The following is a 25,292-nucleotide window of genomic DNA, read 5'->3' as shown; positions in this document are numbered from 1 at the left end:
CACTTTACCTGCCTGGGCCTTGTGAAACAGGGCCACTAAGGTTTGGGTAGGTAGATATCAAAGGAGGCAGATCTTTGGGGTATCCTGATCCCAAGCCCTTGAGGGCCTTATACATAAGAGTATCTCTCAATATCAGTATAGCCATGGGTATGTAAAAAGGCAGAGAGATGTGTTGTTGGGCGCCCATGTGTAAGTGTTGGGTGACACCCTGTCTGCTCCCCCACCCTTCTGGTTTTGCTGCAGTGTGGGAAGGGAATATTGTTACTGGCTGGCCATTAAAAGACATTTCCATCAGGAAGAGAGCTGCTGAGTGACATGTGCCTTTTCTTCCCCGAAGGGCCAACATTCCTGGCATTTCGGGCTGAGCTGGAGGATGTGTACAAAGTCTACTGCCAGAACCATGACGAGGCCATCGCACTTTTGGAGGCCTATGAGAAGGATGAGCGGGTCCAGAAGCATCTGCTGGAGTCCCTGGAGAGCCTCAGGTGAGAGGGCAGCTGCCCGGGCTCTTTTCTCTTTTCTCACAATCCCACCCAACTGCTGTGCTCTTGACACAGAGGGGTAATTTGGCTCTGATCCCCTCTCCTTCCCAGTTAGAGCAGAAGAACCTGCTTGTTTGTTACTGGACTCTGCTAGTTTGTGCTGGGAACAGAATTTCAGGTGCTGCCCAACCACTGAACATGTCCAGACCAGAAGGTTTTTTTATTGGGAATAGTACCAGGAAGCCTAAAGGAAGAAGACAAGACTTTATATTTGTAAGCAACAGTAGCCGCAAGGCTATTGACTGTGAAAAAATGGAAAAGTGGTACTGTACCAACAAAGATAGAGTGGCTTGCCAAATTATTGGAGTACTACAATATATCCAAAACAATGGGAGAAATTGGAAGGATCTCAAAAGAGAAGGCAGACAGGGACTGGAAGGTGTTTAAAAGATACTTGCAAAACTATATCGAAAAATCAGAACTCCTATTAGAATAAACAAGTTTCGTTTCAAATATTGGAATACTAAATAAGATGGATAACAATGTGTAATAGAATAAGAAATATGAAATTAGGTTAAAGGTGTGTGAAAGAAAGTAATAGAAGTAGAAAGAAATTGCAATTGAGTAGATTGGAAGTCTAACACAAAGGGTGAGGGGTGGTGGATGGTGATGGGAATTATCTGTGGGATTGAGTGTAGGTATGTTGTAGGTATGTTGTATGTATGTAGGTATGTTGTATGAAATGTATGTTTGTATGTTTGTATGTGTATTAATGTTGAATTATTTTAACAATAAAAAATTAAAAAAATATTTTTTAAAAAAGAACATGTCCTCCAGACTTGACCCTCAACCAAAATAGGGCAGAAGTGTGGAAGCTGTGGCCCTCCAGATGATGTCAGTCTCCCAATTCCCAGCATGTTTCATGGTCAGGGATGGTGGGAGTTGTAGTCCAGCAACATCCTCAGCTTTCCATTCCCCTCAGGCTAGGAGTTTCCTAGCTTGAGTGCATCTTAGGCTTCTGCTTAGAAAGTGGAGAGGGCAGCAACCATTCTAATGCTTTTTCTTATTTTATTTTTTTCCTGCCAGGAGTCTGTACACTGAATGGTAAGTGACCTTTTTATACCATCAGTCTGTTTCTTGCTGTTCCCCAGTTATGTTCTGTGCCTGATTTCTCTTTGTTGTCCATACCTACCCACAAAAAATGTACAGTACGAGTAAGGGTTTGGGTCAGTCATTCAAATCTTTATTATGGTCATAGACCAAAATACAAGGGTTTGAGTATTTGTGCATCTCTGTCTGAGGCAGGAGCAAGGAGCATGTCTGGGAATGGGGTTCCTACAGGAGTGGGAAGAGAGGGCTGTAAGAGATTATAAGGAGTTCAGACTGCTGTGACCATCTTGGCCTGCTCAGGATGGGGAAGGAACTGAGTAAGATGTGGGGCAGGAATGCTACTAGGCTGGCTGGCTTTTAGGAAACAACTAGTCAACCATCCAGGTATTGTCAGTTCAGCTAGAAGAGGATGAAGAAGTGACTGAGTTTGGGACGAATGAGATGAGCTGGTTTTATGTTGTCTGATGATACATAGTCTTTTGGGAGAGGAAGACAGGTGCGGAGTGTCCAGCTTCAGTATGTGTACCAATGTACCGTATTTATTTAATAAATGTGTAGGCTACCTTTCAAAAGATGAATATCTTTTCAAGGTGGCATAGGCGATTTAGTAAAAACATTTTTAAACAAAGCATCTCACATGTGCATGCGCATAAGCCAAAGAGCAGTTGGAAGGTGGGGGTTGGTTTTCCTGGGGTGCAGTGTTTGTGGGGTGAGAGTGTGGGTGACAACATATGGGATCCTCTGTGCTAACTTCCCCCACCCCTTTTCTCAGGGGCTGCACCAACTACATTGACCTGGGCTCCTTCCTGATCAAGCCCGTTCAGCGTGTGATGCGCTACCCACTGCTGCTGATGGAGCTTCTGGGCGCCACACCTGAGTCTCATCCTGACCGTGCTCCCCTGGCAGCGGCTGTCCTTGCTGTCAAGGAGATCAACTGCAACATCAATGAGTCCAAAAGGCGAAAGGACCTGGGTGAGCTGTGAGGCAGGGGAGACAATGTGGGGAAAGGGGAGGAGCAGCACAAGCACCCGCTTGAGACAAACGAGTAAGCCACATGGGGAAGATGGAAAGCAGCCAAGCATCCCTGTGTGGAAGAGTTGGGTACCGTCTGTGGAGACTGAGTGTACAGCAGGCTGGCTGTTGCGGGGGGGGGGGGGAGGGGGGAGATTGAGAAAGGTGAAGCACCTTCTAGTGGCTGCTGGGTGTAATAGCAAAAGTCCATTTGGTTTAACCCAGTCATGCTTAGTTGGCAGGATGCATTATCCAGTTATTGCTCCCTTAGAAAGAGACAAATGTCGAAAGGCAAATGAGCCACTTACCTCTGGTGTTTGGAAGTGGTGGTGTACTGTAGGCTAGAAGTGAACTGACAGAGGATTGTGTCTGGGCTGAGAGAGAAACTCCCCAGGATGGCACAGTCTTTAATGGATCTTCTGTACTCTCAGGGGATTAGGCCAGGTGACCATTGTTGTCCCTCACCACACCCTGTTATTCCACGACTCTTAGGAGCTGACTCTTGCTTCCACCACTCTCTTTCAGTGCTGAAGTACCGGAAGACTGATGACGACAGCCTCATTGAGAAGATCTCCAAGCTCAACTTCCATTCCATCATCAAGAAATCCAATCGTGTCAGCAGCCACCTCAAGCACCTCACAGGTTTTGCACCACAGGTAAATGCTGACTCTGGCTACATGTCTATGGGAATCCATCACAAGCTCCACAGTACCTATCAAATCTCCTCCTCCTCCCTGTTACAGCTCAAAGATGAGGCTTTTGAAGAGACCGAGAAGAACTTCCGAATGCAGGAGCGGCTGATTAAATCTTTCATCCGGGACCTTTCTCTCTACCTTCAGCATGTCCGGGTGAATAAACATATTTGTAGGGGATGGGACAGAACCTTGTGAAGAATTGGAGAATGAGGGGATTGAGTGACTAGCAAACTTGAGGGTCCTGCCTTGGCTAGCTTTGGGCAGAAGTTTCTGTGTCACAATCTTGGCTCGGGTTGTGGCTGGACTTGCAGGGGTTGCAAACTGCTTTAGCCCTGCTGAGGTCTGTGTCTCTCTGCCCTTAGGAGTCTGCCTGTGTTAAAGTGACAGCAGCACTGAGTATGTGGGACCTGTGCATGGAGAAAGGCAGTGCTGAGTTGGAACAGTTCCAGAAGGTCCACCGTCTCATCAGTGACCAGCTCTTCTCTGATTTCGTGAGTGAGGTCTTTGCTTCCTTCCTGGGTCAGGTGTTTCCTCCTACTTTCTGGGCACAGAATCAGTTGGCTGCAGAAACAGAAGGAGAAGAACTGTGGAAGAGGCTAGAAAAATATTTCAGTATGAGGGAAAGCATAGCGGGAGGTGGGGAGGAGGAAGCCTTTCAGGGTGATGAAGCCATTGGTTGGTGGAGGAGAGGTTGTGGCAAGGAGCTGGGATAGAAGAGATATTGCAAAATGGGCTTTCTCCTGAAATACATATGGAGTGGTACTGGGCAGAGCAGGTGCCCTTCTGCCTTTGTTGACACTACAAACAAATGTGTATTGTCTTCCTCCTCCTCTTCCTAATCCCAAGGAATTTTCTGCAGCAAGATAGAAACAAAACCCTTCCTTCCTCCAGTACAGCTTGTACTGAAACTATAACGAAATAATGATTTGCTACAGAAATGTGGGGGAGAAAGAGCATGCTATTTTGGTGTCCTTGTGCCCCTTGCAGAAGGAGCGCACAGAGCGGCTGGTGTTCTCCCCTCTGAATCAGCTGCTGAACATGTTTGCCGGGCCTCACAAACTCGTGCAGAAACGTTTCGACAAGCTCCTGGACTTCCACACATGCACGGAGCGGGCCGAAAGGCTGAAGGACAAGCGGACCTTGGAAGAACTGCAGTCAGCTCGCAACAATTACGAGGCCTTGAACACGCAGCTGCTGGATGAGTTGCCCAAATTCCAGTGCTGCGCCAAGGAGCTCTTCACCAGCTGCCTGCGCGGCTACGCAGAGGCCCACTGTGACTTTGTGCACCTGGCGTTGCAGGAGCTGCAGCCTCTGCTTTCTGTAAGTGTGCAGGAGAGGCCAGGACCATGCAGGCTGCCCATCCTGATTGGAGACTAGCGAGGGTCAGAAGGAAAGAGCATATAGGGCTGCCTGATTTGCTGCCCCATTGCATTTGCTCTATATTTTCAGTGAATGCACTCTCCAGTTGGGGGCAGGGGAGAAGAAAAGGCACACACTAGGTCAGCACAGTGCTCTTTAAAAGTTGCCTTCTGTGCTGGGATTTCATATTGGCTGTTGCTTTCTCTCTCTAGTGCCTTTGGACCTTCTATCCTCAAATCCCCTCCGCTAGTCCGATGGTTGTGAGTGACCGTTGTGCCTTAAACAATCTCTGAATTCCCATGAGTTTATTCTTTGCCCCAGGCTGTAAATGCCACTGGGGGAAATGGCAACAGGAAGGCACTGCTGAGCAAAGGAAGCTGCCTTTTATACTGAGTCAGACCCATCGGTCCATCTAGCTCAGTATTATCTACGTTGACTGGCAGTGGCCCTCAAGGGTTTTAGGCTGGAGCCCTTCTCAGCACTACCTGGAGATGTTAGGGATTGAACCTGTGACCCTTTGTATCCGAAGCATGTACTCTGCCCCTGAGCTATAGCCCTTCCCTTACAGGCCCTCTGAAATGGAAGGCTCCTTGGGATGAGGATCTTGACACAGGACATAACTCTTGATAATGGGCTCTATTAGTAAGGAAAAGAAGGCACCAGGTCCTGGGTTTCTAGAGCTGTCTCTGGGTCTTCCCTTCCTGGAGCACGGCTTCATAGTGGCCTGTCTCTTGTGCCTAGCCGGGCTCCCCGTTTCCACTGTTCTGATGGCCCTGCCTCCCTCCTCTCTCCTAGCTGCTGCAGGTGGTTGGCAAAGAGGGCAATCTGGTTGCGATCTTCCAGGAAGAGCATAGCCGCGTCCTCCAGCAGCTGCAGGTCTTCACTTTCTTCCCCGAGAGCACCCCCGCTGCCAAAAAGCCCTTTGAGAGGAAAAGCCTGGAGCGCCAGTCAGCACGGAGGCAGCCGCTTCTGGGAATGGTGAGCAACTGTGGGGGCAACGATGGGCGGGGGACTCCTCATTCAACATGGGCACTGTCCTGTGGTGGGCGGCCTTGGCTTGAGGAACCAGGGCCAGGCATAGAGCACTGTGTGTCACTGCATCGCCTTCCCCATCACTGTTTGGTGCTTTCGCTTCCCTCGCAGCCCAGCTACATGCTGCAGTCGGACGACCTCCGCGCCGCCTTGCTGTCTCGGTACCCCCCCGACAAGCTCTTCCAGGCTGAGCGCAACGTCAACGCCGCTCAAGAGTTGGACATTTCATTGCTGGAGGGTGACCTGGTGGGGGTGCTTAAGAAGAAGGACCCCATGGGCAGTCAGAACCGCTGGCTCATTGACAATGGAGGTGAGTGGAGGCCTCTCTCGGGCTCCAGGCAAACCGTGAGACACCTCCTGTCCGGAGGAGCTTGTTCTGTATCTATTCTTTAATTTGTGCGGGTTCCACACTCCCGCCCAATCTGGCGCTAAGTGCACTTATTTTAATTTCTAAAGGAACCACCTGTTCTTTCCAGATATCAATCAAAGTCACTCTGGTAGAGCTTCAAATTCCTCTTTTAATGACAGCTGCTTATCACTCTCCCTAGTGGTCTCAGGAGCTATATTTACTGCTAAGCAGGCTGCTGAGTCCCTACAGGCCCCAGTTCTTTTCCTTTCACATGGCTTTAAAAATGCCACAAGTATTTTCCTTTTTATGCGCGCACAGCAGCAGTGCACATTCTCCACCTCCCCAGTTCAGTGTTGGTCCAGTGTCCACAATGATACCGAAATCTGGTGTTGGGAGACACCTGATGCAGCTGTTTCCCAGCGCACTGGCCATGCCCTGTCTGTGCTTCTGATTTCTGACCTTCCCTCTACAGTGACCAAGGGCTTTGTGTACAGCTCCTTCCTGAAGCCATACAACCCACGATGCAGCCACTCAAATGTTTCTGTGGGCAGCCATTCCTCAAGTGAATCCGAGCACAGCGGCTCCTCATCTCGTGGCAGCAGCACGCCAAACAGCATAGTGAGCAACGCATCTGCGAACAGCCCTCAGAAACCTCCGCAGGACTCTGGCTTCCAAGGGGATTTAATGAGCTCCCTGCAGGCCCTTTCAGAGGTGGATGCTGCTGACCAACCTAAGACAGGTCCTGTAGACTCTGCTCAGCCCCCCCGCGCCATTCCGGCATCCCGCCGATACAGTAACCCTGACCCACGCAATGGGCTTCCGGCCCGGCCCAAGGCCAGGGCGACACCTTTGCTGGAGAATGGCAACTTGAGGCCGAGGACCAGCGAGTCTAAGGGGAACCAGGTGAGTGGGGAAGAGGCATATTTCTGTCTCTGTTAATGGGCCATTTCTAATTCGACTGGCTAGCTGGCACAACCAAGGCTTCCTCTGAAAATGAGCATACAGTGGTACCTCAGGTTAAGAACTTAATTCGTTCTGGAGGTCCGTTCTTAACCTGAAACTGTTCTTAACCTGAAGCACCACTTTAGCTAATGGGGCCTCCTGCTGCCGCTGCGCCACTGCTGCACAATTTCTGTTCTCATTCTGAAGCAAAGTTCTTAACCTGAGGTACTATTTCTGGGTTAGCCAAGTCTGTAACCTGAAACGTATGTAACCTGAAGTACCACTGTATTGGAAGCCCAGAGTGAGTTCTGTTCCATCTAATTCAGTACAGCTAATTCTTGGGACTTTATATATTCATATTGTATGGGCTAAGATATTTTTAGCCCGCTTTTCAATTTGACAACAAAATTCCCAAAGCAGGTGCTTACAGTGTAAAAAAAAAAGGGGGGGGACAGCCTGGGACTTGTTCTGTGGGGCTTTGAATGGTGTAGCATCTTTCTTCCTACTTTTCCACTGATCTCTTCCCTGTTCTTTCTACTTTGAGGTCTACTATGCTGTTTACACTTTTACGGGACGGAACTCAAATGAACTGAGCGTCACCGCCAATCAGAGACTAAGGATTCTGCAGTTCGAAGACATCGCAGGGAACCAGGAGTGGTGGTTGGCAGAGGCACACGGGAAGAGGGGCTACGTGCCGTCCAGCTACATTCGGAAGACTGAGTACACGTGAAGGATGTTTGTCTGGAGTTGCCAGAAACTGCTGCCTTAATCGCTGTTGGAGCCAGGCTGAAGAGGGAGGCCTTGTGCTCTCCATCCCCTTCCCCTATGGTTTCAATTGGATACATTTTGGGGGAGCCAAACCAGGTTTCCCGTGAAGTTGAATGAAGTGCTTCCAGGGGGTTCTGCTGTTTTACCCTAATGAGACTGAACCTCTCTGTGCCTGGTCCTGAGGGGCAGTGCCCCTCGCCTCAAGCATTGCCGTGTGGAGTTTATTCCCCCTTGAAGTAGGTGTTTAGTCTCCTTTGACTAACAAGTTTCAGACTAGCTGCCGGTTATGCAACTGTAAGGCATCTGGCAAATGGTAACCCAGGGGGCTGGGTGTGCCCTGTCAGATCAGTCTAAGGATCCATCTTACCTGCTTCCCCGTAACCATCCTTCTAGGAGCCCACTAGCAGAGCCTGCAGGCAATGGCCCCTCATCTGCCCCCCCAGCAAATGGTATGCAAAAGTCTGCGCTGTCTCTGAACTTAGATGTTCCATGTAGCTATCATGGCATGAAACAGTTGCAAGACTGAAGATCCACTGCAGGCTGGCCTCTTGTTCAGTAGTGGATCTAATACAAAGACAGGTTGCAATTTTGTTTTCCTACAGACTGTAATGTTGTATGCAAGGGTGCTGGAGATTAGCTACTGAAAACAAGAGTGCTTCCTTTCTCTCAGTGTTACTTGGCATTGGCTGTTGCAAAGTGCATAAGGGCTCCTTCACGCAGCTTCAGGTGGGGTCTGGTGGCACACCTTGAATGCTGCTGTGTGTGTGTGTGTGTGTGTGTGTGTGTGTGTGTGTGTGTGTACATACTGCTAGGACCACCTTGCCCCAAGTCAGAGGTTTTTTTTTGGGGGGGGGGTATTCCTGCTCCAAGATAAAAGAGCAGAGAATAACAGCTGCATTGTGCCTCCTGAGCTGCTGTTTTGTAAATAAAAACTTTTTATGACATATCTTGAATGATTCATGGACAGTCCCCCCGTTTGCGTTACCCCTTCTCCTTATGACAGCAAGCAGCATGCCTCAACTTGAGCACACAAACACCAAGATTGTCAGGAACAATTAAATATTATGATGGTCCAGGGATGAATGGTAACAGTACTGGCAAAAATGGGAGATTGACCTATAAGAGTAAGAGCCACTTATGCCTAACTTTTCTTTGTGCCAAGGAAAATCCTTCTGGAATATTGGGAAGGGTGGGAACACCCAATAGCAAGAAAAGCAAACTTGTATTTTCATACTTTGCTTCCCCAGTGCCTGCTGCACCTAGGGGAAGTCTAGGGCCAGGAACATGCAAGAAATGTTTGTCCCGCTTCAGTAATTATTGTCCATTTTATTGTATTTTAAATACAGCGTAAGATGCCTCAGGAACTTTGGTCAGTAGACAGGGTATGAAAACTTTTTTTAAAAAAACCCAGTGCACCCCACATTTGAAACACCTTGTGACAGCAAATTTAAAAGAAGGGTACAGAGACTGGACTGTTTGGGACAAGATTCCCAAATAGTTATTAGTCAGCACCTTCCAGCACTTCTCCATGTACTAAGTGTTGTGAAGTTCTAATTTGTCACCTAAATCCTCTCCACCCCACCTCCAGATGAAGGTGTGAAACCCCATGCAAGGAGGAGGAAACAAAAGCTGCCGGTATCCCCAAAGAAACATGAATCTGGAAGGTGATGCATTTTGGGGGGCAGGGGGGCGATAAACGGAACCAGTTAAGACTAAACACCACCGGCTTGTTTTTGCCTACTTCATAGCACGGAGAATTGTATGGGAACTTCTACACTGTGTCTTGAAACAAAGGAGGAGTGGTAGAGCTTCCGTTGATCTTTTCTATCTTGGAGGGCGATAGTAAAAGTGCACCCCTTCTGCAGAACCATGGCTGGCTTATAGGCGGTGCTTGAGTTCAGGGCCAAAGAAAATATCAAGTAGCTGTCTGAAGATACAAGCTGGTTGAGTGCAGTGTGCCCAGAAACTGTATGATGATACAATCTGTGCTTCAGGCATAATATCACTGCTGGTACAGACAGTGTTGGCACCCAGTCAAAGGTAAAAGTCCAGGAAAAGCTACCACAGGGATGCGTGAAGCTGGCCTTGGTCTTGCTGCCCTTGCCTCTACATGGCAGTGTTCTGGCTTCCTACAATTCCAGCATCCTTGGCCATTCCTGCAAAGATGCTTTGCTGTTTAAGCAGATGATCAGGGCTGTCAAACTCCACAATCCTTCCCGCCTGAAGCACCATCACCCTGGAGTGGACAGAGAGACATTTGAGATTGAGCACAAGCACTCATATCTAGTTGCACACAGCTCCTTGCACCTTCCAGGTTAGCAGTCAGAAACTAAGTGGTGTCAATCTGTATGGCCCCCGCAGCAAAAGAAAAGTTGACACCAGCAACTCTAAAACTGACCCCGCCATCTACATTTCCGAGGAAAAGAAGTGGAAACTGCAACAGGGTGGCTCCAGAGGAGGGAGTTTCCAGAATGGAAAAGGGAAAGTGGCCAGAGGGAAGGATAAGAATCCCTTCAACTGATCTGGGTAAATAATTATTGGCATTGATGGTCAACCTGGCTTGCGTGGTGGGGTTGAACGTATTCCATCCCTTAACGATTCACCACTTCACTTTAAAAAATATGGGAGTCACTGAGCTAATAATGCATCCAATATTTTATACAGGGATTTCTGTGTCCAATCGCTCACCCTGAAAGGTCATCATCCTATCACAGGAACTTTTGTTTTGCTGAGTTGAGTGGGAAGCACAGGCTCAACCATTGTCCCAAAAGGTTGGGCTGATGGAGCCATTGCAGCTCCAAAGGCTTCTCTGTTTTGTTACATTCTCCTCTGGAAGTATTGGTTACTGTAAAGCAGATTTAATGAGGTCATCGCTTTCCTTCCAGATCTGCTTTGTAGCAACTTACAGCCCAGTCTTGGATGCCAAATGTTGTTAAAAGGTTTCTAGAAATCCATTGTTCTTCTTGTTGTTTATGTGCTTGCAGCTAAAAGCCAACCTGAGAAGGGATTTGCTTTCCCAGGAAAAAAATTGACCTGCACAGCATTTACTGTGCTTTTCAAGCATTTGTTTAATGCAGGCTTAGGAAAACAACAGGCTTATTTTCTAAAGTTTTATTTCACTGCGCTGCATGCTGAGTTATTTCTCTTGTTTGACTATCAAAGAAAACCATTTGTATGCAGTAGGCCTCTAAATACAAGTTGCTGGAAACCACGGTTGGAGAGAGAGCTGTCAGGCTGAGATCATGCTTATGGGTTGTGGGCCAACAGGCACCTGGTCGGCCACTGTGAGAACAGGATGCTGGACTAGGTGGGCCTTTGGCCTCATCCAGCAGATTCTTCCTATGCTCACTAACCATTCTGAAAGTCTTTCACTGATGGACTTCAAATATTGGCTTTCTTCAGGATTGTGTGTCAACGTATGTAAGGATATTTAGTACAGGCCACAAACTATCTGGATTTAGATTTCCAAATGTGTTGTTAGTTCTAGGAGCTTCCAGTGGAAGTTTTAGTGGGATGATTACTGAATGACAGTTTACTCCATTCAATTCCACTGTTGCTGTAGGTCAGTGTTTCCCAAACCTGGGTCTCCAGCTGTTTTCGGACTACAACTCCCATCATCCCTGACCACTGGTCCTGGTAGCTAGGAATGATGGAAATTGTAGTCCAAAAACAACTAGAGACCCAAAAGTTTGGGAAACAAGTGCTGTAGGCGCTTCAACCATTGTGGGCCATGCTGCTTTTTTCGCTGCTTTTTTCGTGAGACCATGAAACCCTGAACCATTACAGCTGTGTATGATGAGAGAACGCCACTCCAAATCACGCCAGATTTCACATAGCATGCCCACAACCCCACAAACTGTACCTGTGGCTGTCCATAATGGTGTGCAACCGATGGGCAATGGTGAGCACAGTGCAGTCTGCAAACTCGCTCCGGATTGTCTCTTGGATCAGGTAGTCAGTCTCCATATCCACAGCTGCCGTGGCCTCATCCAGAATCAGGATTTTGGATTTCCGGAGGAGGGCCCGTGCCAGACAGACAAGTTGCCTTTGCCCCACGCTGTGGAAACAAGATCAGTCCATCACTAGCTAAATGGATGCAGCTGCCTGCAAGGGGCTAGGGACCAGCTCTTTCAACAGTCTCCCAACTCTTAGGATGGGAGCACCGCACAGCAGCCCATATTACCCTTCCTATACCTCAGGTTGTCTCCTGCTTCGCTCACTAGATGGGACAGTCCTTCAGGCAGGCTGTGTACATAAGACTTCAGGTGTGCCAGCTCCAGAGCATGCCAGACTTCTTCATCCGAGTGCTGGTCAAATGGGTCCAGGTTCATGCGCAAGCTCCCCGAGAAAAGAACAGGATCCTGTAGGTGCAGGCACGAGAGGCTTAAGGCAGGTACGACTGGAAGCAGCAGCATGGCTAGGCTGAACCAAAGTGGTGCTCTTCCTTTCAGCCACACCCAAGCGCTGAACAGGGAGCTACAGTATGGACAGGGTGAAGTAGGCAAGGTTCTTCACCATCCCATCTCTGGGATCCAAAAGTTCGGTTTAAGCCGGCATGGATGGTCTTCCACTAGGGATGATCTTGGTCTGCAGCCATATATGCTTTGGGGGTGTAGAACATTCACGGTGGGCCCTGCAAGTTACCCCCTTCTATTCATGCCCCCTTGTTCCACTGTGTTACAAAACAGGAGGGGGTATTTGCCATCTCATCAATATAGGAGTGGAGGACACAGGTCTAATAAGGCCTGCTAGACCGTTTTGTCCAAACCATGTGCACCTGATGTCATAGATGACCTCAGCTGAGGGGCAAGTAAAGACGGACTGGGTCAAAAAGTGGTTTGCAGTGCATGGCACTTTGAAGCCCTAATTATCACCTGCTTCTTAAAGGTAAAGGGACCCCTGAACATTAGGTCCAGTCGTGACTGACTCTGGGGTTGCAGCGCTCATCTCGCTTTATTGGCTGAGGGAGCCGGCGTACAGCTTTCGGGTCATGTGGCCAGCATGACTAAGCTGCTTCTGGCAAACCAGAGCAGTGCATGGAAATGCCCTTTACCTTCCCGCTGGAGTGGTACCTATTTATCTACTTGCACTTTGATGTGCTTTCAAACTGCTAGGTTGGCAGGAGCAGGGACCGAGCAACAGGAGCTCACCCCGTCACGGGGATTTGAACCACCGACCTTCTGATCAGCAAGTCCAAGGCTCTGTGGTTTAACCCACAGCCATCCCCATCTGCTGCTTAGGGGGCTGTAAAAGATTACTGAGGGTTTTAAAGCACCATGCACAGCATGCATGCCCCTGAATAGTTTAATTTCAAACCATGTGGGCAAAAACTGGCCACCTGATGTCGTCCATGTGATATTCTCCACCCGTCAGCCAGTGGGGAATAACAGCATGGGAAGCCTTCCACCACGGGAATCAGCAGCATCAATGCAATAAGGGAGGACACCCCACACAGAACTTGATATCGGTATTCCACTCCCTCCCACCAAGCAGCCAAAGCCTGGCCTCAGCTCCTTCAAGCCAGGTTTACTGGGTGTCTCACCTGTGGGATGATGGTGATGTTCCGGCGCAGATCATGAAGTCCAAGCGTTGCTATGTCAAGTCCATCAATCAGGATTTTGCCTCCAGCTGCCTCCAGGATGCGAAAAAGGCAGTTGGTGAGCGAGGATTTCCCAGCCCCGGTTCGGCCCACGACACCAACCTGAAGCAAGAGCATTTCAAGGGTTAGATAAACCAAACCACTTTTATTTCTCAGTTATCCTTTCCTGGTTCATTCATCCAACTAGACAAGATGCTGCATCTCTGCTCTGGTTCCTGTTGGACAGGTCTGTGTTGGTTCTGAACTTTGAGCTAAGAGAATTATTCTTGGAAGCTGAGCAACCTAGAGGTTTTCAGGTCCATGGGATGCAGGCTCAGCAAATAAAGGACAGTATCTGCTATGTTGTAAATAAGAGCTTTCCCCCACATGTGACTCCTTTTTTCTCCCAATGTGTGCTTCCTTCCCTTCTCAGCAGCCTCAACCAGCTGTTTACCTCCCCCCCAGTGCCTCACCTTCTCTCTGCTCTGGATCTCACACTTGATCCCATCGAGAACCAGCTCCAGCCCAGGTCGATACCGCACTTGGTAGTCTATAAATCTTATCTCTCCATTGTTGGGCCAGCCAGAAGGTGGTCTCTGGGCTGTTACCCATGGTGCCTGCAGGAGAAAGAACGGGCATCACACAAGATATATTTGAATCATTGGGACCTCTCCCACAGCACAGCAATCTTGCAAACGCCATCCCACATCGCCACAGCTCCCCATACCTCATTTTCCACATGTGTGTATTCATGCACTCTCTCCACAGCCACAATGTTGGTCTCCAGCTCCGAAGTCATCCGCACCAGCCAGTTCAATGTTTGGGTGATCTGCATGGCAGTGGAACCATCATTAAAACAGCCCTGGTCCTCCAGCCCTTCCCCTTCCCTGCCCCATACTTAAGAGAGCCCATTGCATCCCATTTGGCCACATCTACAGACACAAGGAAGAAAGGCGCAGGAGCATGTCTTCTTATGAGAATCCCTTTTTAAAGGCAGAGTGGCCTCCTCTCACACTCCCAACAGGAAGGCTTGCCATCATCATTACTACTATTTATTAATTAAATTTATATCCTGCCCTTCCTACTGAGGGAACCCAGGGCAGCAAACACACAAGTGATAATTAAAACATCTAAAAACAAATTCCAGTACAGATGCAGACTGGGAAAGGTCTCTACTGAAAGACTTAGTTGAAAGAGATAGGCAACAGAGATGGTGCCTGTCAAATATTTAACAGGAGAAAATTCCAAAGCATCATTGTCATAACAAGAAAGGCTGGGTTCCTATATTGTGTGAAATAGACCTGATAAGACGCCATCTGCAGGAGGCTCTCACCTGCGAAGTGCAGTGATCACTGATGGGGTACATAAGGGGTGAGATTGTATTTTAGGTATCCTGATCCCAATCTGTCTATACCAGCACCTTGAACTTAACCTGGCACCTAGCTTTGTAGTGAGTAGCTCTTGGGCTTCATGACAAGACTCCATCTCTAATCCACTTTATTTTCAACACCTGATGGTTTATGAAAACAGGTAAAAAATAAATTGCAAGAAAACCCCCAAATTAGGCACTAGATTCCTAGCTTGTGTATCAATGCGCCTTACAAAGTCCCAGTATAGCCGTTATTCTGGCTGCTTGTGGCCTCAGTCACTTACATTGAGAGCTGAGGAGACAGAGAGTCCCACAATGCCACTGTCCAAAGTATCTTTAGCAAAGACTGCCAGTAGCGCTGCAAAGAAAACCACCAGGTTCCCCACAAATTCTAGGCGCACAGCCAGCCACCTGTAAGGAGGAACAAATGCGGAAGGGAAAGGTGAGTGCTCCATCAGTACCGCAACCTGCAGCATCGCAAATCCAGCCACTGCCATTGAGTAGAAGAGGCATTCCTGCTTTCACTTCAGAGCCAAATTTTAACAATTGGCTTCTGGCAGTGATGCCTAAGCACAGCTTCCTAATCTCCCAAATGCTCAGCCTGTACCAGCCCACTTAGAGTCATGTGAGAAAGGAAGGCATGTTACTTTGAAGTAACCTGGGTAAGCTGCACACCTAGAGAGGCTACCACCAGGCCAACAGAAAACTGTACACTACTCTGCTTTAGGCTTTGTAGTAACACCCAAACTAAAAAAGTACACCTGCTGGTGTTGTCTGAGGACTGGTGGCCCCTTTTTGAGGACTGGGGGCACCTTTTCAGCTTGGGGGCCACATTCCCCTCTGGGCAAAGTTCAAGGGCCACGTGCTAGTGGTGCGCAGGGGCAGAGGCAAAGGTGGCCAGAACTATGGGTGTAAAATTTACCTTTGTACGGCAGGCTAGTTTCTACACACACTCCTATACCCAACACCCATCCTCCACCCAGAGAACCAAAGGCATGGCCAGAGTTCAAGGACACATTCCAGCCTGGCAAAAACCATTCAGGGTCTGAAATGGAGCGAGGGAGGGGTGTGGCCTGGGGAGAGGTCTTAGGCACAGAAAGAGAGTCCCAAAGGGCTGGATTTGGCCCCACAGCCTGAAGTTCCCAACTCCCTGATTTAGAGAATAGGCCAAAACCTTCCGCATCACAGCCTCACCTGTTGGAAACAATCCAAGAGTACACAGACTTCTGGTTGATGTCCACAAGCTCCTCGTTGTGTTTCAGGAAGCGTTCCTGGTGCCCGTAGGCCCGGATGACAGAGAGCCCCGACACTGTTTCGCTGAAGTGGGAATAGATGGGAGACCGAGTGACTGAGTCCAAACGCCGCAACTGGCGGGAGGTGGCCACATAGAACCGCTAGGAGGAGAGAAACACACTAGTGATAGCCACAAGAAAAGCAGAGACCTCCCAGCCTTACCATTATCCCTCACTCCTAAAACCATTGCTTGCAGCAGACCCTCCAAGTATCCCTATTTTCCAGGGTCAGTCCCATATTTACAGAAGCCATCCCATTCTGATTTCATTCCAGAATGTCCCACTTTTCCTTAGGACGTCCCTATTTTCAGAGAAATGTTGGAGGGTATGGTATGCAACCCATCCCTGAGCCAAGGAGATAAACTATATAACCTTTAGAAGACATCTGAAGGTAGCCCTGTATAGGGAAGTTTTTTTACTGTTTATTTTTTTTACTGTTTCTTAAAATGTTGGAAGCAACATATGGGCAATCTAGTCAGATGGGCAGAGTATATATAAAATAATAATAAAAATTATTATTACTATTACTATTGAATAGGATGTCCCTATTTCCATTGGATAAATGTTGGCAGGTATGTTGCAGCTGTTAGTTCATATTTTGCCAATGGGAGAATAGGACTATGCCATTCTACAGTTTCAGAGGTGTTTGGTGAGTCTGCCTTCTGAGAGGAAATGCTAAATCAATTCTGGGGTTCAAGTTTTGCTTTATTATACCCAAGCATCAGTTTTCCAATGGTGTTAGCCATAATCTGTTGTTCACTAGTAAGCCCATGCCAGGAGAGCTTTAGAAATGTTTGATGGAGTCACTGTTTCTGGTGTGCTTTAAGAACATGGATTTCGGAGGGCTGGCATCTGCAGTGACTTACAGCGCCTGTTTGTAAGCACATTAAATGCAAAGAAGCCTGTGAAACCTATCTGATGGTATTACATTGGCAGTTTTACATCATTCAAAAATAATTAATACAGGGAGGAAGTCAACATAGCAGCTACGGAAATTGTTCCATCAGTGAAAGTATTTTGGCTTGCCAGACAAAATGCCCCCCTCTCCTCCTCTGTGTGCTATTCTGGGGGTTCTCCTGATCCCAACAGAGCCAGTTTTGGGCAGAGGAGAGAGGCAAAAGTCCCATTGCACTAGTGGAAGTCCTTGCATAGGGTTCTACTAGTGGGACTCATTAGTTGAATCCTGCCCACAGTTGGGTATTTTAGAAGGAAGAGGTATGCAGCTCCTATGAAACAAGAAGCAGTTTAAAGAAACCAGTTTGCACTGCTGCAAGCTGAAAGGTGTGTTCTATTCTGCACTTGGTCTCGTGGTCGCTCTCTTCTTTCAGCTGGCAAGAGCACAGCTCCTTCCAGTCACTGACATGCTGGACAGCAATATAGTTCTGCTCTAATGTTGAGGATTTTGATCCTCTGCACTTTCCTGGTCATCACAGAACTAAGGGTTTGACCAAGTCTCTCTCAGAGGAGACCCACTGAAATTAATGAACCCAAGTTAGTAATGTCCATTAACTTCAGTGGTAATGAACAGCAAAGCAGGCAGGTATTGGAGCTGAAGCCCCAGGGCTCAAGCAACAGTTCTGAACGGATGCAACTTGGCAATAAAAGGAATGTCCGCTTCCAAAGAGGCTGGGCCCCAGCTCACCTGAAGAAAGTAGTATATGATACCCAGAGGCAGCATGACAATTGCAAAATAAGGTGTGGCCAGACAGATTATAAACAGAGTGCTGAAAATCCCCAACAAGCAGTTAATCCAGGAGCGGAATGACATGGGAATGCTCTCATCCACAGTGAAAATGTCCTGCAGGGGGCAGAGAGGAGGGAGTTGACAAAAGAAATGAGAGTTGGAAGCATAATGCTGTACAACCTAGATTCATGAGTGGCCAGTTATGAATGAGAGTGCTTCAAAACCGAGCTGGAAACAAAAGTTTCACTTTTAGGTCTATCACTCTCACTTACATTTATTTCTACCATTATTATTATTATTATTTCACACAATCGCTTTATGCAATGCTCACACACACTTTTTATGTTTTAATAGTCTTTTATGATCTGTATTATGATCTGTATTATGTTTTATATGTTTCACTTCTATAAACTGCTTGGGTGTTCCCTGAATGTAGAGTGGTTTACAAATTCTGAGATGGGGGGGGGGGGCATGAAATGCCAAAGTCCTTCTAAACTTCATTCAACCAGTGCCCTTTTCTTCTATTATGAACTTACTCAGGTTTTCTCATTTGAATTCTCTCTCCTTAACTTTAAACATTTTTCTCATTATTCTCCCTGACCTACAAACTGGTTTTGTTGTTTGACAGTTCGATTGGTACAACCATAGACATGCATGACACCTTTTTTCTTTGCATTATGAGTTTTCTGCATCCATTTCATACATCTCAATGTATAAGATAAGGGAGACCTCTGTGTGCACCGTTAGACACTCAGGGCTGATCGGTGAATTGCGTTCTCTGCTCAATGGAAGCCTGGTGGTAGGAAACTCCCCAAGTGGAGCAAGGCACACAGGAGTGGAGGTGGTGGAGGAAGTAAATTGCAGCTGGATTGGGTCTGAATTCTTCTAAGAAATTATGATTCTTTTTTCTTTTCCTTTAGTTTTTTATTTATACTTTTCAAATTTATACATTTCATTAGTTCTCCAATCAATTTAACATTTCAAAATTTGACTTCTTTCCCCCTCTTTCTGTGGTTCCTTAAATTTATTTTTTAATATATTCTGCATATCCAAATTCATTTAACTTGCTCATTTAATTATCTACTGTAAGTATATACTCTTATAAAACTGCAGGTTATTACAATAATCCTGCTAATGTTTTTATCTGTTTACAATTTATCTGTAAAGATTCAATATTATGCTTTTAAAGTATTTTTGTTATTTATATCGGTATAAATAGTTCTTTACATAAGTAAGTCTCCAGAAAGGTTCTTGCAAATAACTTTACAATCTAAATTGATAATGGAAAAATCTACAGGTGCTGGTGGGGGGAGGGGGGGAGAGATTATTTCCCCATTATCTTGGTCCCACTGATTTTTTTTAAAACCACCCAATTTACTGAAAGCTGGCAGACATATGTCATGGCTGGTGATGGGAAACAGACCAAAATTACACAAATTACAGCCCAGGGAAACCTAACCATGAAAGGCACCCATCTTTTCTCTGCCTGTTAACTTCTTCATGTTTACATGATTTCAGCTTGAATCCCCCAACCCCGAACTTTTTGGTTAGCTTAAACCAGGACTGCAATGCTTAGGGTGTGATGCTGCTATAACAAGGGCAACTGGCAAAAGTGTCTGGAAACTACCTCTGCTGCTGCACCTTGAAGGGATGGTCCAAACCAAGGGTGGTGCCAATCTGGTGCTGTCCATATGTTGTTGGACTCAAGCTCCCATCATCCCTCACCATTGACTGTGTTGCCTGGGGCTAATGGGAGCGGAGAGTCTCCCATCAGTTATACATCTGCAGTGAGTGCATGTGCAGTTGTGCAAGGAAGGCTGGAAGGCTGGAAGCTAAGCCTGATAGGATCCCACAAGAATCTCAAAGCATCATCAGCATAGGTGCCCCCATTCCCAACACACTCTCAGCACGTTATAGCTTGAGGCACTTGCCAATTCCTCCTGGCCCAGTTAAAAACCTCGGCAACTACTTTTGAGTCTCTGCAAGCCTAGCGGAGCGTGAGCTCATACCTTGGCAAACCTGTTCACGATGCGGCCTGTTGGTGTTGTGTCAAAGAAGCTCATGGGCACACGCAGGATGTTGGACAGCAGCCGCTCGTGTAGGACCCGGGAGGCCCGGACAGCACCGTGGGCAGCAAGAAGGGCTGAAGTCAGCAGGAATAGAGCTAGAACAAAGACATCCATTGGTAAGGACCTGATGCGTAGGGAGATACTGGCATCAACAGCCTTAGGCCATTTGGTACTAGAGGACAGGGATAGGAACCTGTGGCCCTCCAGATGCTTTTCCTGACAACAACTTCCATCATTCTAGATCATTGGTTATGTTGGGTAGGGCTGGTGGGACATGACATTCTGTTCCATGACATCTGGAAGACCACAGGTTGTCCATCTCTGATCTAGTTGAATTATGGTGCAGTTCCATCTGCCTTGGTGTTGTGCCCTGGTGATATCACCTCTATAGACCTCTAGTGGTGCCCTCTGCAAAATGCCACCCTGGATAGCTGCCCATGTGTTCCCAGTAATGGGTCTATTGCTTTCAGCTGTAGGTCCAAATTTCGCAGGTCTTTGGACATTGAAAACTGCTACCAGCTCAAGAACAGAGCTTCCAGCACTCAAGTGGAAGCCGTGTCGGATGTTCTGCTTCTGAAAAACGTTCAAAAACCAGAGCACTTACTTCCGGATTTTCGGTGTTTGGGAGCCGATTTGTTTGTCAACTAACAGGGCACAGGGCAGTTCCTGGCCACTCTACATTTCTCAAGTGGTTCTGTTTTTCAGAGACTTACACTGGCCAGCACCCAATGTCCCATAGATTCCAATACGCAGGTCACGTTGAGAAGCTGGGTAGGTCTGGTTCACGTACTTTGCAGCATCATTTGTCCACTCACTAAGCCACAGGTTGGAGCCAATCGTGGCTACAGCTTGCCCTATGTAGGCAAGCAAGACCATTGTTGACAGGCACCAGCCAACAGCACGGAGGTATTGCAGATACATGCTGAACTTCACCTACAAGGCAGAGGGTTGTTATCAGACACAGAGTGCCGTAGTGGGTGATCATTGCGTGAACTCTGAAATAACAGCCCTTGAAAACCTCTTACGTTCCAGCATATGCTATGGCATATGACTCAGTTAACCAGAAAATAAGCAGGAACAGTCCAGTAGTCAGTATATAAGGACAGAAAGACTGAACTGTTCCTTGGAGGGGCAGGGTTCATTAATGGACACTTAATGGCTCTTAAAATTGAGCGGCAGGTTAACATGAAAGAAAGAATTTAACAAAACCCAAAATAGAGGGCACTATTATATTCTCATTTTTTATTTTTCTGTTCAAACCGCCCGGGGATCTTCGGATGAAGGGTGATAGACAAATTAATTAATTAATTAATTAATTAATTAATTAAAACAGCATTACTATACCTTTTCCTTGGGGGTAATGGAATGAGGAGTCCTTCAACTAACCTCCTGCAAGGAGGTCATTCTCTGTTCCCCATCTAGCTCTGGGACAGGGTCTCCACAGCCCTCCTCCCTTCCATCTCTTTGAGACCCTCATTTGTCCTAATTATGAGGCAGGAGAACATTTTGACCCCTCCCTCTCACCTTGCCGGTTTCCATGGCCTCCTTGTCAATCAGCCTCTGTCCTTTTATCTCAGTCACTGGCTTCTTCTCCTTCAACTTCATTCGCTGTGACATCGTGAGCGACTTGTGACTGCTGTTACTAAGGCTAACACAGGAGAACACTGATGAGGGACAGAGATTCTATCGTCCTTCCCCGCATGCTCTGGGCACTGTGCTGCCCTGCCTGCCATTTTGTTTTTCTAAAGTATTTATACCTTGCCTTTTAGCCAAAAAGGGTCACAGAACCTTTTACAAAAATCAGTTCTAAGACGATTCCTGCCCTCAGGGTGACAATCTAAAAATACACGACACATGAAACCTGTTGTCTGGTGACTGGTGCTGCAACCCTTCATCAATCTAAGAGCACATTGGGATGACCCAACATCCCAGTTCATCATTTTGCCCTGTATCACCCAATTTGGTTTCTCTCAGGCCATCAGAGGTGGCTGAGACCAACAGGGATTCTGGAATGAAGCTGAAAATCTGAGTATGCCCAATGAGAAAAACATCACAGAACTTTGGAATCAAGGCAGCTGCAGGATGAAACTCAGCAAAGTATCAGCTATGCCAAGGTTAGAGAACCTGTGCCCCCCAGATGTTGTTACAGTATACCTCCTGAATGGGAGTGACAACATCTGGAGAGCCACAGGCTTCCCATTCTTGAGCTACACAGAGACAAAACCGTTCTGATCCCAGGCCCCGCAAGCCCTATGAGGATGTTGATTGGGCAAGTGTGTTAAAGATGAGGTGACTGGATGTGGTGGTGCTGAGCGAGTTTTTTAGCCACGTGAGGAAAGATGCTAGGATCATAGACAAGACTCTAGGAAGGAATCAACACTTCCCTAGGACTTCTGGTTTTGAGGGGGCCCCTTTGGTCCCCACCTACCCCAACCCTAAGGCCTTACTCAATAGCCTTAAATAAATTCCAAACGGAAGAAAGGAAATGGAGATATTAGAAAGACGGGGAGAAAGATGGGGAGAATAGGAAGGCAAATAGGCAAATAAAGTGGCTGTGAGTTCATAGGAGGCCTAACCTGCGGATGAAGTCCTTTTGGTGGACACTGGCCTCACTCTTCTGGGACATGGTCACCACATCAGTTGGTACCTCTTCAGCTCCAGGTTCAGTGTCCCCATCCAGTTCTAGGTCCTCTTCCATCCCCACTAAAAAAAAAAAGTCAAGACGAAGTCAAGATGAAACTCAGGAAGGAGACAAGTTCAGGAAGAATGAAGTCTGAAGGTCACCATATCAGGTCATTATCTTAGGTGGATCCTGCCCCACCTGCCCCACAAGAGTTGTCTCGTTGCTGTTCAAAACGGAGTTTTAATACATGGAAGTTACAAATCATATTTATGGCACCACCTTACTGTGACTCACTCCAGAACAAGATGCATACTGGACGGTCACTTTGATCAGTGTCCCTCAACCCTGTATACAAGGCATGAGGAACCTCTGGGCCACAGGCCAATCTTAGCCTACCAGTGGTACCACCCTGGACCTCAAGGCCATTTTCTCAAAACCATGTCAATCAGCTGGCATTGCTCGGATGGGCGGCTGCAGGTGAAGTGCATGCAGCCAACAGCAACAGAACCAGTTCCCCACAGGAAAGTTGGCATGTGCAACCAATGCAACAAGATTTAGGAGAGTTAAATCCTGCTCCATGTGTCCGGATTCAGTTCAACTCCCTTCCTAATCAGGAAAGGGTTTACACTGAAACCCCTGCTAGAGGGGGGAAACCTTAGTTGTGGTAGACGTTCCAATGCAAACCGCCTCCCTGATTACGCTACTAAATCAAATATGTTTTCTTCTGTTTCAGTAGCACCTTGCTTTATTGTGAAGTCAGCCGACTGGTGAGGAGACCAGCTCACCTGTCAAATTTGGCTTAAAAGGCCAATCCTGATAAGGTTCCCCTACCGCTGCTGTATAATTTAATGCTTTCTTACCTGTAGCTTCCTCTTCAGGACTGTTTTCCTGTTGGTTTCCATATGTGTTGAGCAGCTGAGCAAATGCTTTACCATTAGCCAGTAAGGTGCTGTAAGAACCCTGTTCGGAAACAGCTCCAGCCACCAGCACCACAATGTCATCCACTTGGGCAAGGAAGCTTAGGCTATGAGTCACCAGGATCCGAGTCTGTGGCACAAACCAGCATATCACAAATTAAGGAGGTAGTATCAAGAAGATGGCACCTCCAGCCACTCCGTACCCTGGACCTATGACATTATCTCAGGAAGGCTTCTACAGGCACACCATGGACTCACCTGTCTCTCCTTTACAAAAAGCCCACTTTGCTAACTTAAACTAACCCTCCTGAATCCTCCTCCTGCCAGCCTTGAAAAAAACAAATGCTATATCTATTTCCCCACTGAAATGGCCACTCCTCCTTCAAACACAGGCACCAGAAACCCCTCCCAGCAGCTACAATTTCTAGGACGCAGCTCCAGCCTGAAGAGAAGCAGCTGAGCTTCCAGCTTGAAGACTCTCAGCTGACTCTCCAAGCCAACTGGAACATGCCAGCCCCTACAAAACCATTGCAACCAACCTAAGCCACTAGGTAGAGCAGCTTATTGAGGAGATCTCCACAAACTCCTTTTCCTTGGACTCTGATGACAGCCTGCTACCTCACATCTGCTCCTGACCTCATCAACCCCCTGTTGCTGCCTTTCTGCCAGGTTCCGACTCTGCACATGCCTCTGGCCTTTGGATCTTCATCTGCATGAACTCCAGACTACCTACGATCGCATCTATTGCCTTTGATCCAGTGCTGGAACTCCACTCCATCTGTGGCCACATCTGTTTCCCTTCGGATCCTTGAACACCTCTACCTGAACAGGACCCACTCTTGGAGCTAGGTTAGGTCCTGACATTTGGCTTTCATGCATCTTAATATTACCGTATGTTGAATTTCTAATCCTCTTTATTTAGCATTGTTGTTTGCTTGTTTTAACTTCACCTTCTGCCAGCTGCCTCAGTTTTCTAAGAACACATTGAAAGGCAGCATCGCAAAACAGAAGCAAACACCAAATCCAGCTGATGCAGTTGATTAAATTTACTGATTCAAGTAATATGGACCTCAATCCCAAAGAGGGTTGAGCTCTACACTCTTTACCAGGGGACAGAGCAAGCTTCCATCTATAGAAAACAGTCACAGGCCATTTGGAGTCAATAACTTCTTTTGGAGCCAACTTTCAATTACCTGAATCAGTAATGCTAGTCTCCCACACTGGCTAGATTTTTGTTCGCTTTTTTGTTCGCTTTGGAAGAAAGGTGGAGTATCAATCTTGTAGCACTAACAAACAAAACATTTCTCCATCTGCTCTTCACAAAACAGGGTCTGCAGGGCAGGACAGAGCTCACCTTATGCTGCAGCAGCCCCTGTGGCCCCAGCACTTGGTCAAAAATGTGTCGTCCTACATGGGAATCCACAGCCGATAGGGGGTCATCCAGCAAGTAAATGTCTGCGTTGTTGTATACAGCTCTGGCCAGGCTGACACGCTGCTTCTGGCCTCCACTAAGGTTAATGCCCTGCAGAAGAAAGCAGCCAAGCTAGGATCTCTGAGCTTTCTCTATGGTTCAGTGCATGGCAACAGCTTGAGCTCTGATTACTTGAGTCAGAAGCAGCCCCCTCCAATGCATTTGGCTTGGTCAGCCTTGACTGATGAAGATGGTCCTGCTGAAACTCACACCACATGACAGTGAATACTATAATACTCTACAACAATTCACCATTTTCCCGTAATCATCCATCCAATCAAATGCCCTTTCAGGACTTCTCCTACCCTTATTCACTCTCCCAATAACAATTCTCCTGCCCTCCCTTAGTCCCGCACAGCTGCCTACATTAACACTTGCTCTTCCCACACCTCATACTGATGTCCAAAGATAACCAAATATGATCAGTGTTAACTCTCAATGACAGTCATAGAAAAGTAGAATTTCAGAGTTGGAAGGGACGCTAGTCCAATTCCACTCAATGCAGGAATATGCAGCTGTCTCATATGGGGATCAAACCTGC

At 47.3% G+C, this 25,292-nt stretch overlaps 2 protein-coding genes across 3 annotated transcripts in view; one reads left to right on the top strand and one right to left on the bottom strand.

Moving 5' to 3' along the window:
- DNMBP (dynamin binding protein) overlaps window positions 1–8,690 on the top strand; it is a 49,316-nt gene extending 40,626 nt beyond the window's left edge. For both annotated transcript variants that reach the window (XM_081863813.1, XM_081863814.1), the window contains 11 exons: window positions 338–485; window positions 1,569–1,586; window positions 2,365–2,564; window positions 3,129–3,259; window positions 3,347–3,451; window positions 3,661–3,789; window positions 4,286–4,618; window positions 5,453–5,635; window positions 5,801–5,999; window positions 6,511–6,941; window positions 7,525–8,690. In XM_081863813.1, the coding sequence (XP_081719939.1) occupies window positions 338–485; window positions 1,569–1,586; window positions 2,365–2,564; window positions 3,129–3,259; window positions 3,347–3,451; window positions 3,661–3,789; window positions 4,286–4,618; window positions 5,453–5,635; window positions 5,801–5,999; window positions 6,511–6,941; window positions 7,525–7,710 (2,063 nt within the window). In that variant the 3' untranslated portion in view covers window positions 7,711–8,690. The remainder of the gene's footprint in view (window positions 1–337; window positions 486–1,568; window positions 1,587–2,364; window positions 2,565–3,128; window positions 3,260–3,346; window positions 3,452–3,660; window positions 3,790–4,285; window positions 4,619–5,452; window positions 5,636–5,800; window positions 6,000–6,510; window positions 6,942–7,524) is intronic.
- Window positions 8,691–9,054: 364 nt separating this feature from the next.
- The window catches only part of ABCC2 (ATP binding cassette subfamily C member 2), a 32,414-nt gene continuing 16,176 nt past the window's right edge, over window positions 9,055–25,292 (bottom strand). Inside the window, exons 18-32 of the mRNA XM_081863812.1 lie at window positions 24,635–24,802; window positions 23,224–23,410; window positions 22,317–22,443; window positions 21,265–21,388; window positions 20,454–20,673; window positions 19,681–19,835; window positions 17,630–17,785; window positions 15,890–16,089; window positions 14,980–15,106; window positions 14,054–14,155; window positions 13,800–13,943; window positions 13,291–13,449; window positions 11,943–12,109; window positions 11,611–11,805; window positions 9,055–9,984 (exon numbers count right to left, since the gene is read on the bottom strand). Of these exons, the coding sequence (XP_081719938.1) occupies window positions 9,855–9,984; window positions 11,611–11,805; window positions 11,943–12,109; window positions 13,291–13,449; window positions 13,800–13,943; window positions 14,054–14,155; window positions 14,980–15,106; window positions 15,890–16,089; window positions 17,630–17,785; window positions 19,681–19,835; window positions 20,454–20,673; window positions 21,265–21,388; window positions 22,317–22,443; window positions 23,224–23,410; window positions 24,635–24,802 (2,361 nt within the window). The 3' untranslated portion in view covers window positions 9,055–9,854. The remainder of the gene's footprint in view (window positions 9,985–11,610; window positions 11,806–11,942; window positions 12,110–13,290; window positions 13,450–13,799; window positions 13,944–14,053; window positions 14,156–14,979; window positions 15,107–15,889; window positions 16,090–17,629; window positions 17,786–19,680; window positions 19,836–20,453; window positions 20,674–21,264; window positions 21,389–22,316; window positions 22,444–23,223; window positions 23,411–24,634; window positions 24,803–25,292) is intronic.

Source organism: Podarcis erhardii, assembly GCF_964252035.2.
Source record: "Podarcis erhardii genome assembly, chromosome: 5".
Taxonomy (NCBI): domain Eukaryota; kingdom Metazoa; phylum Chordata; class Lepidosauria; order Squamata; family Lacertidae; genus Podarcis; species Podarcis erhardii.
Note: the sequence above shows the minus strand (reverse complement) of the source record. Positions and strands in the feature narration are given on the sequence as shown.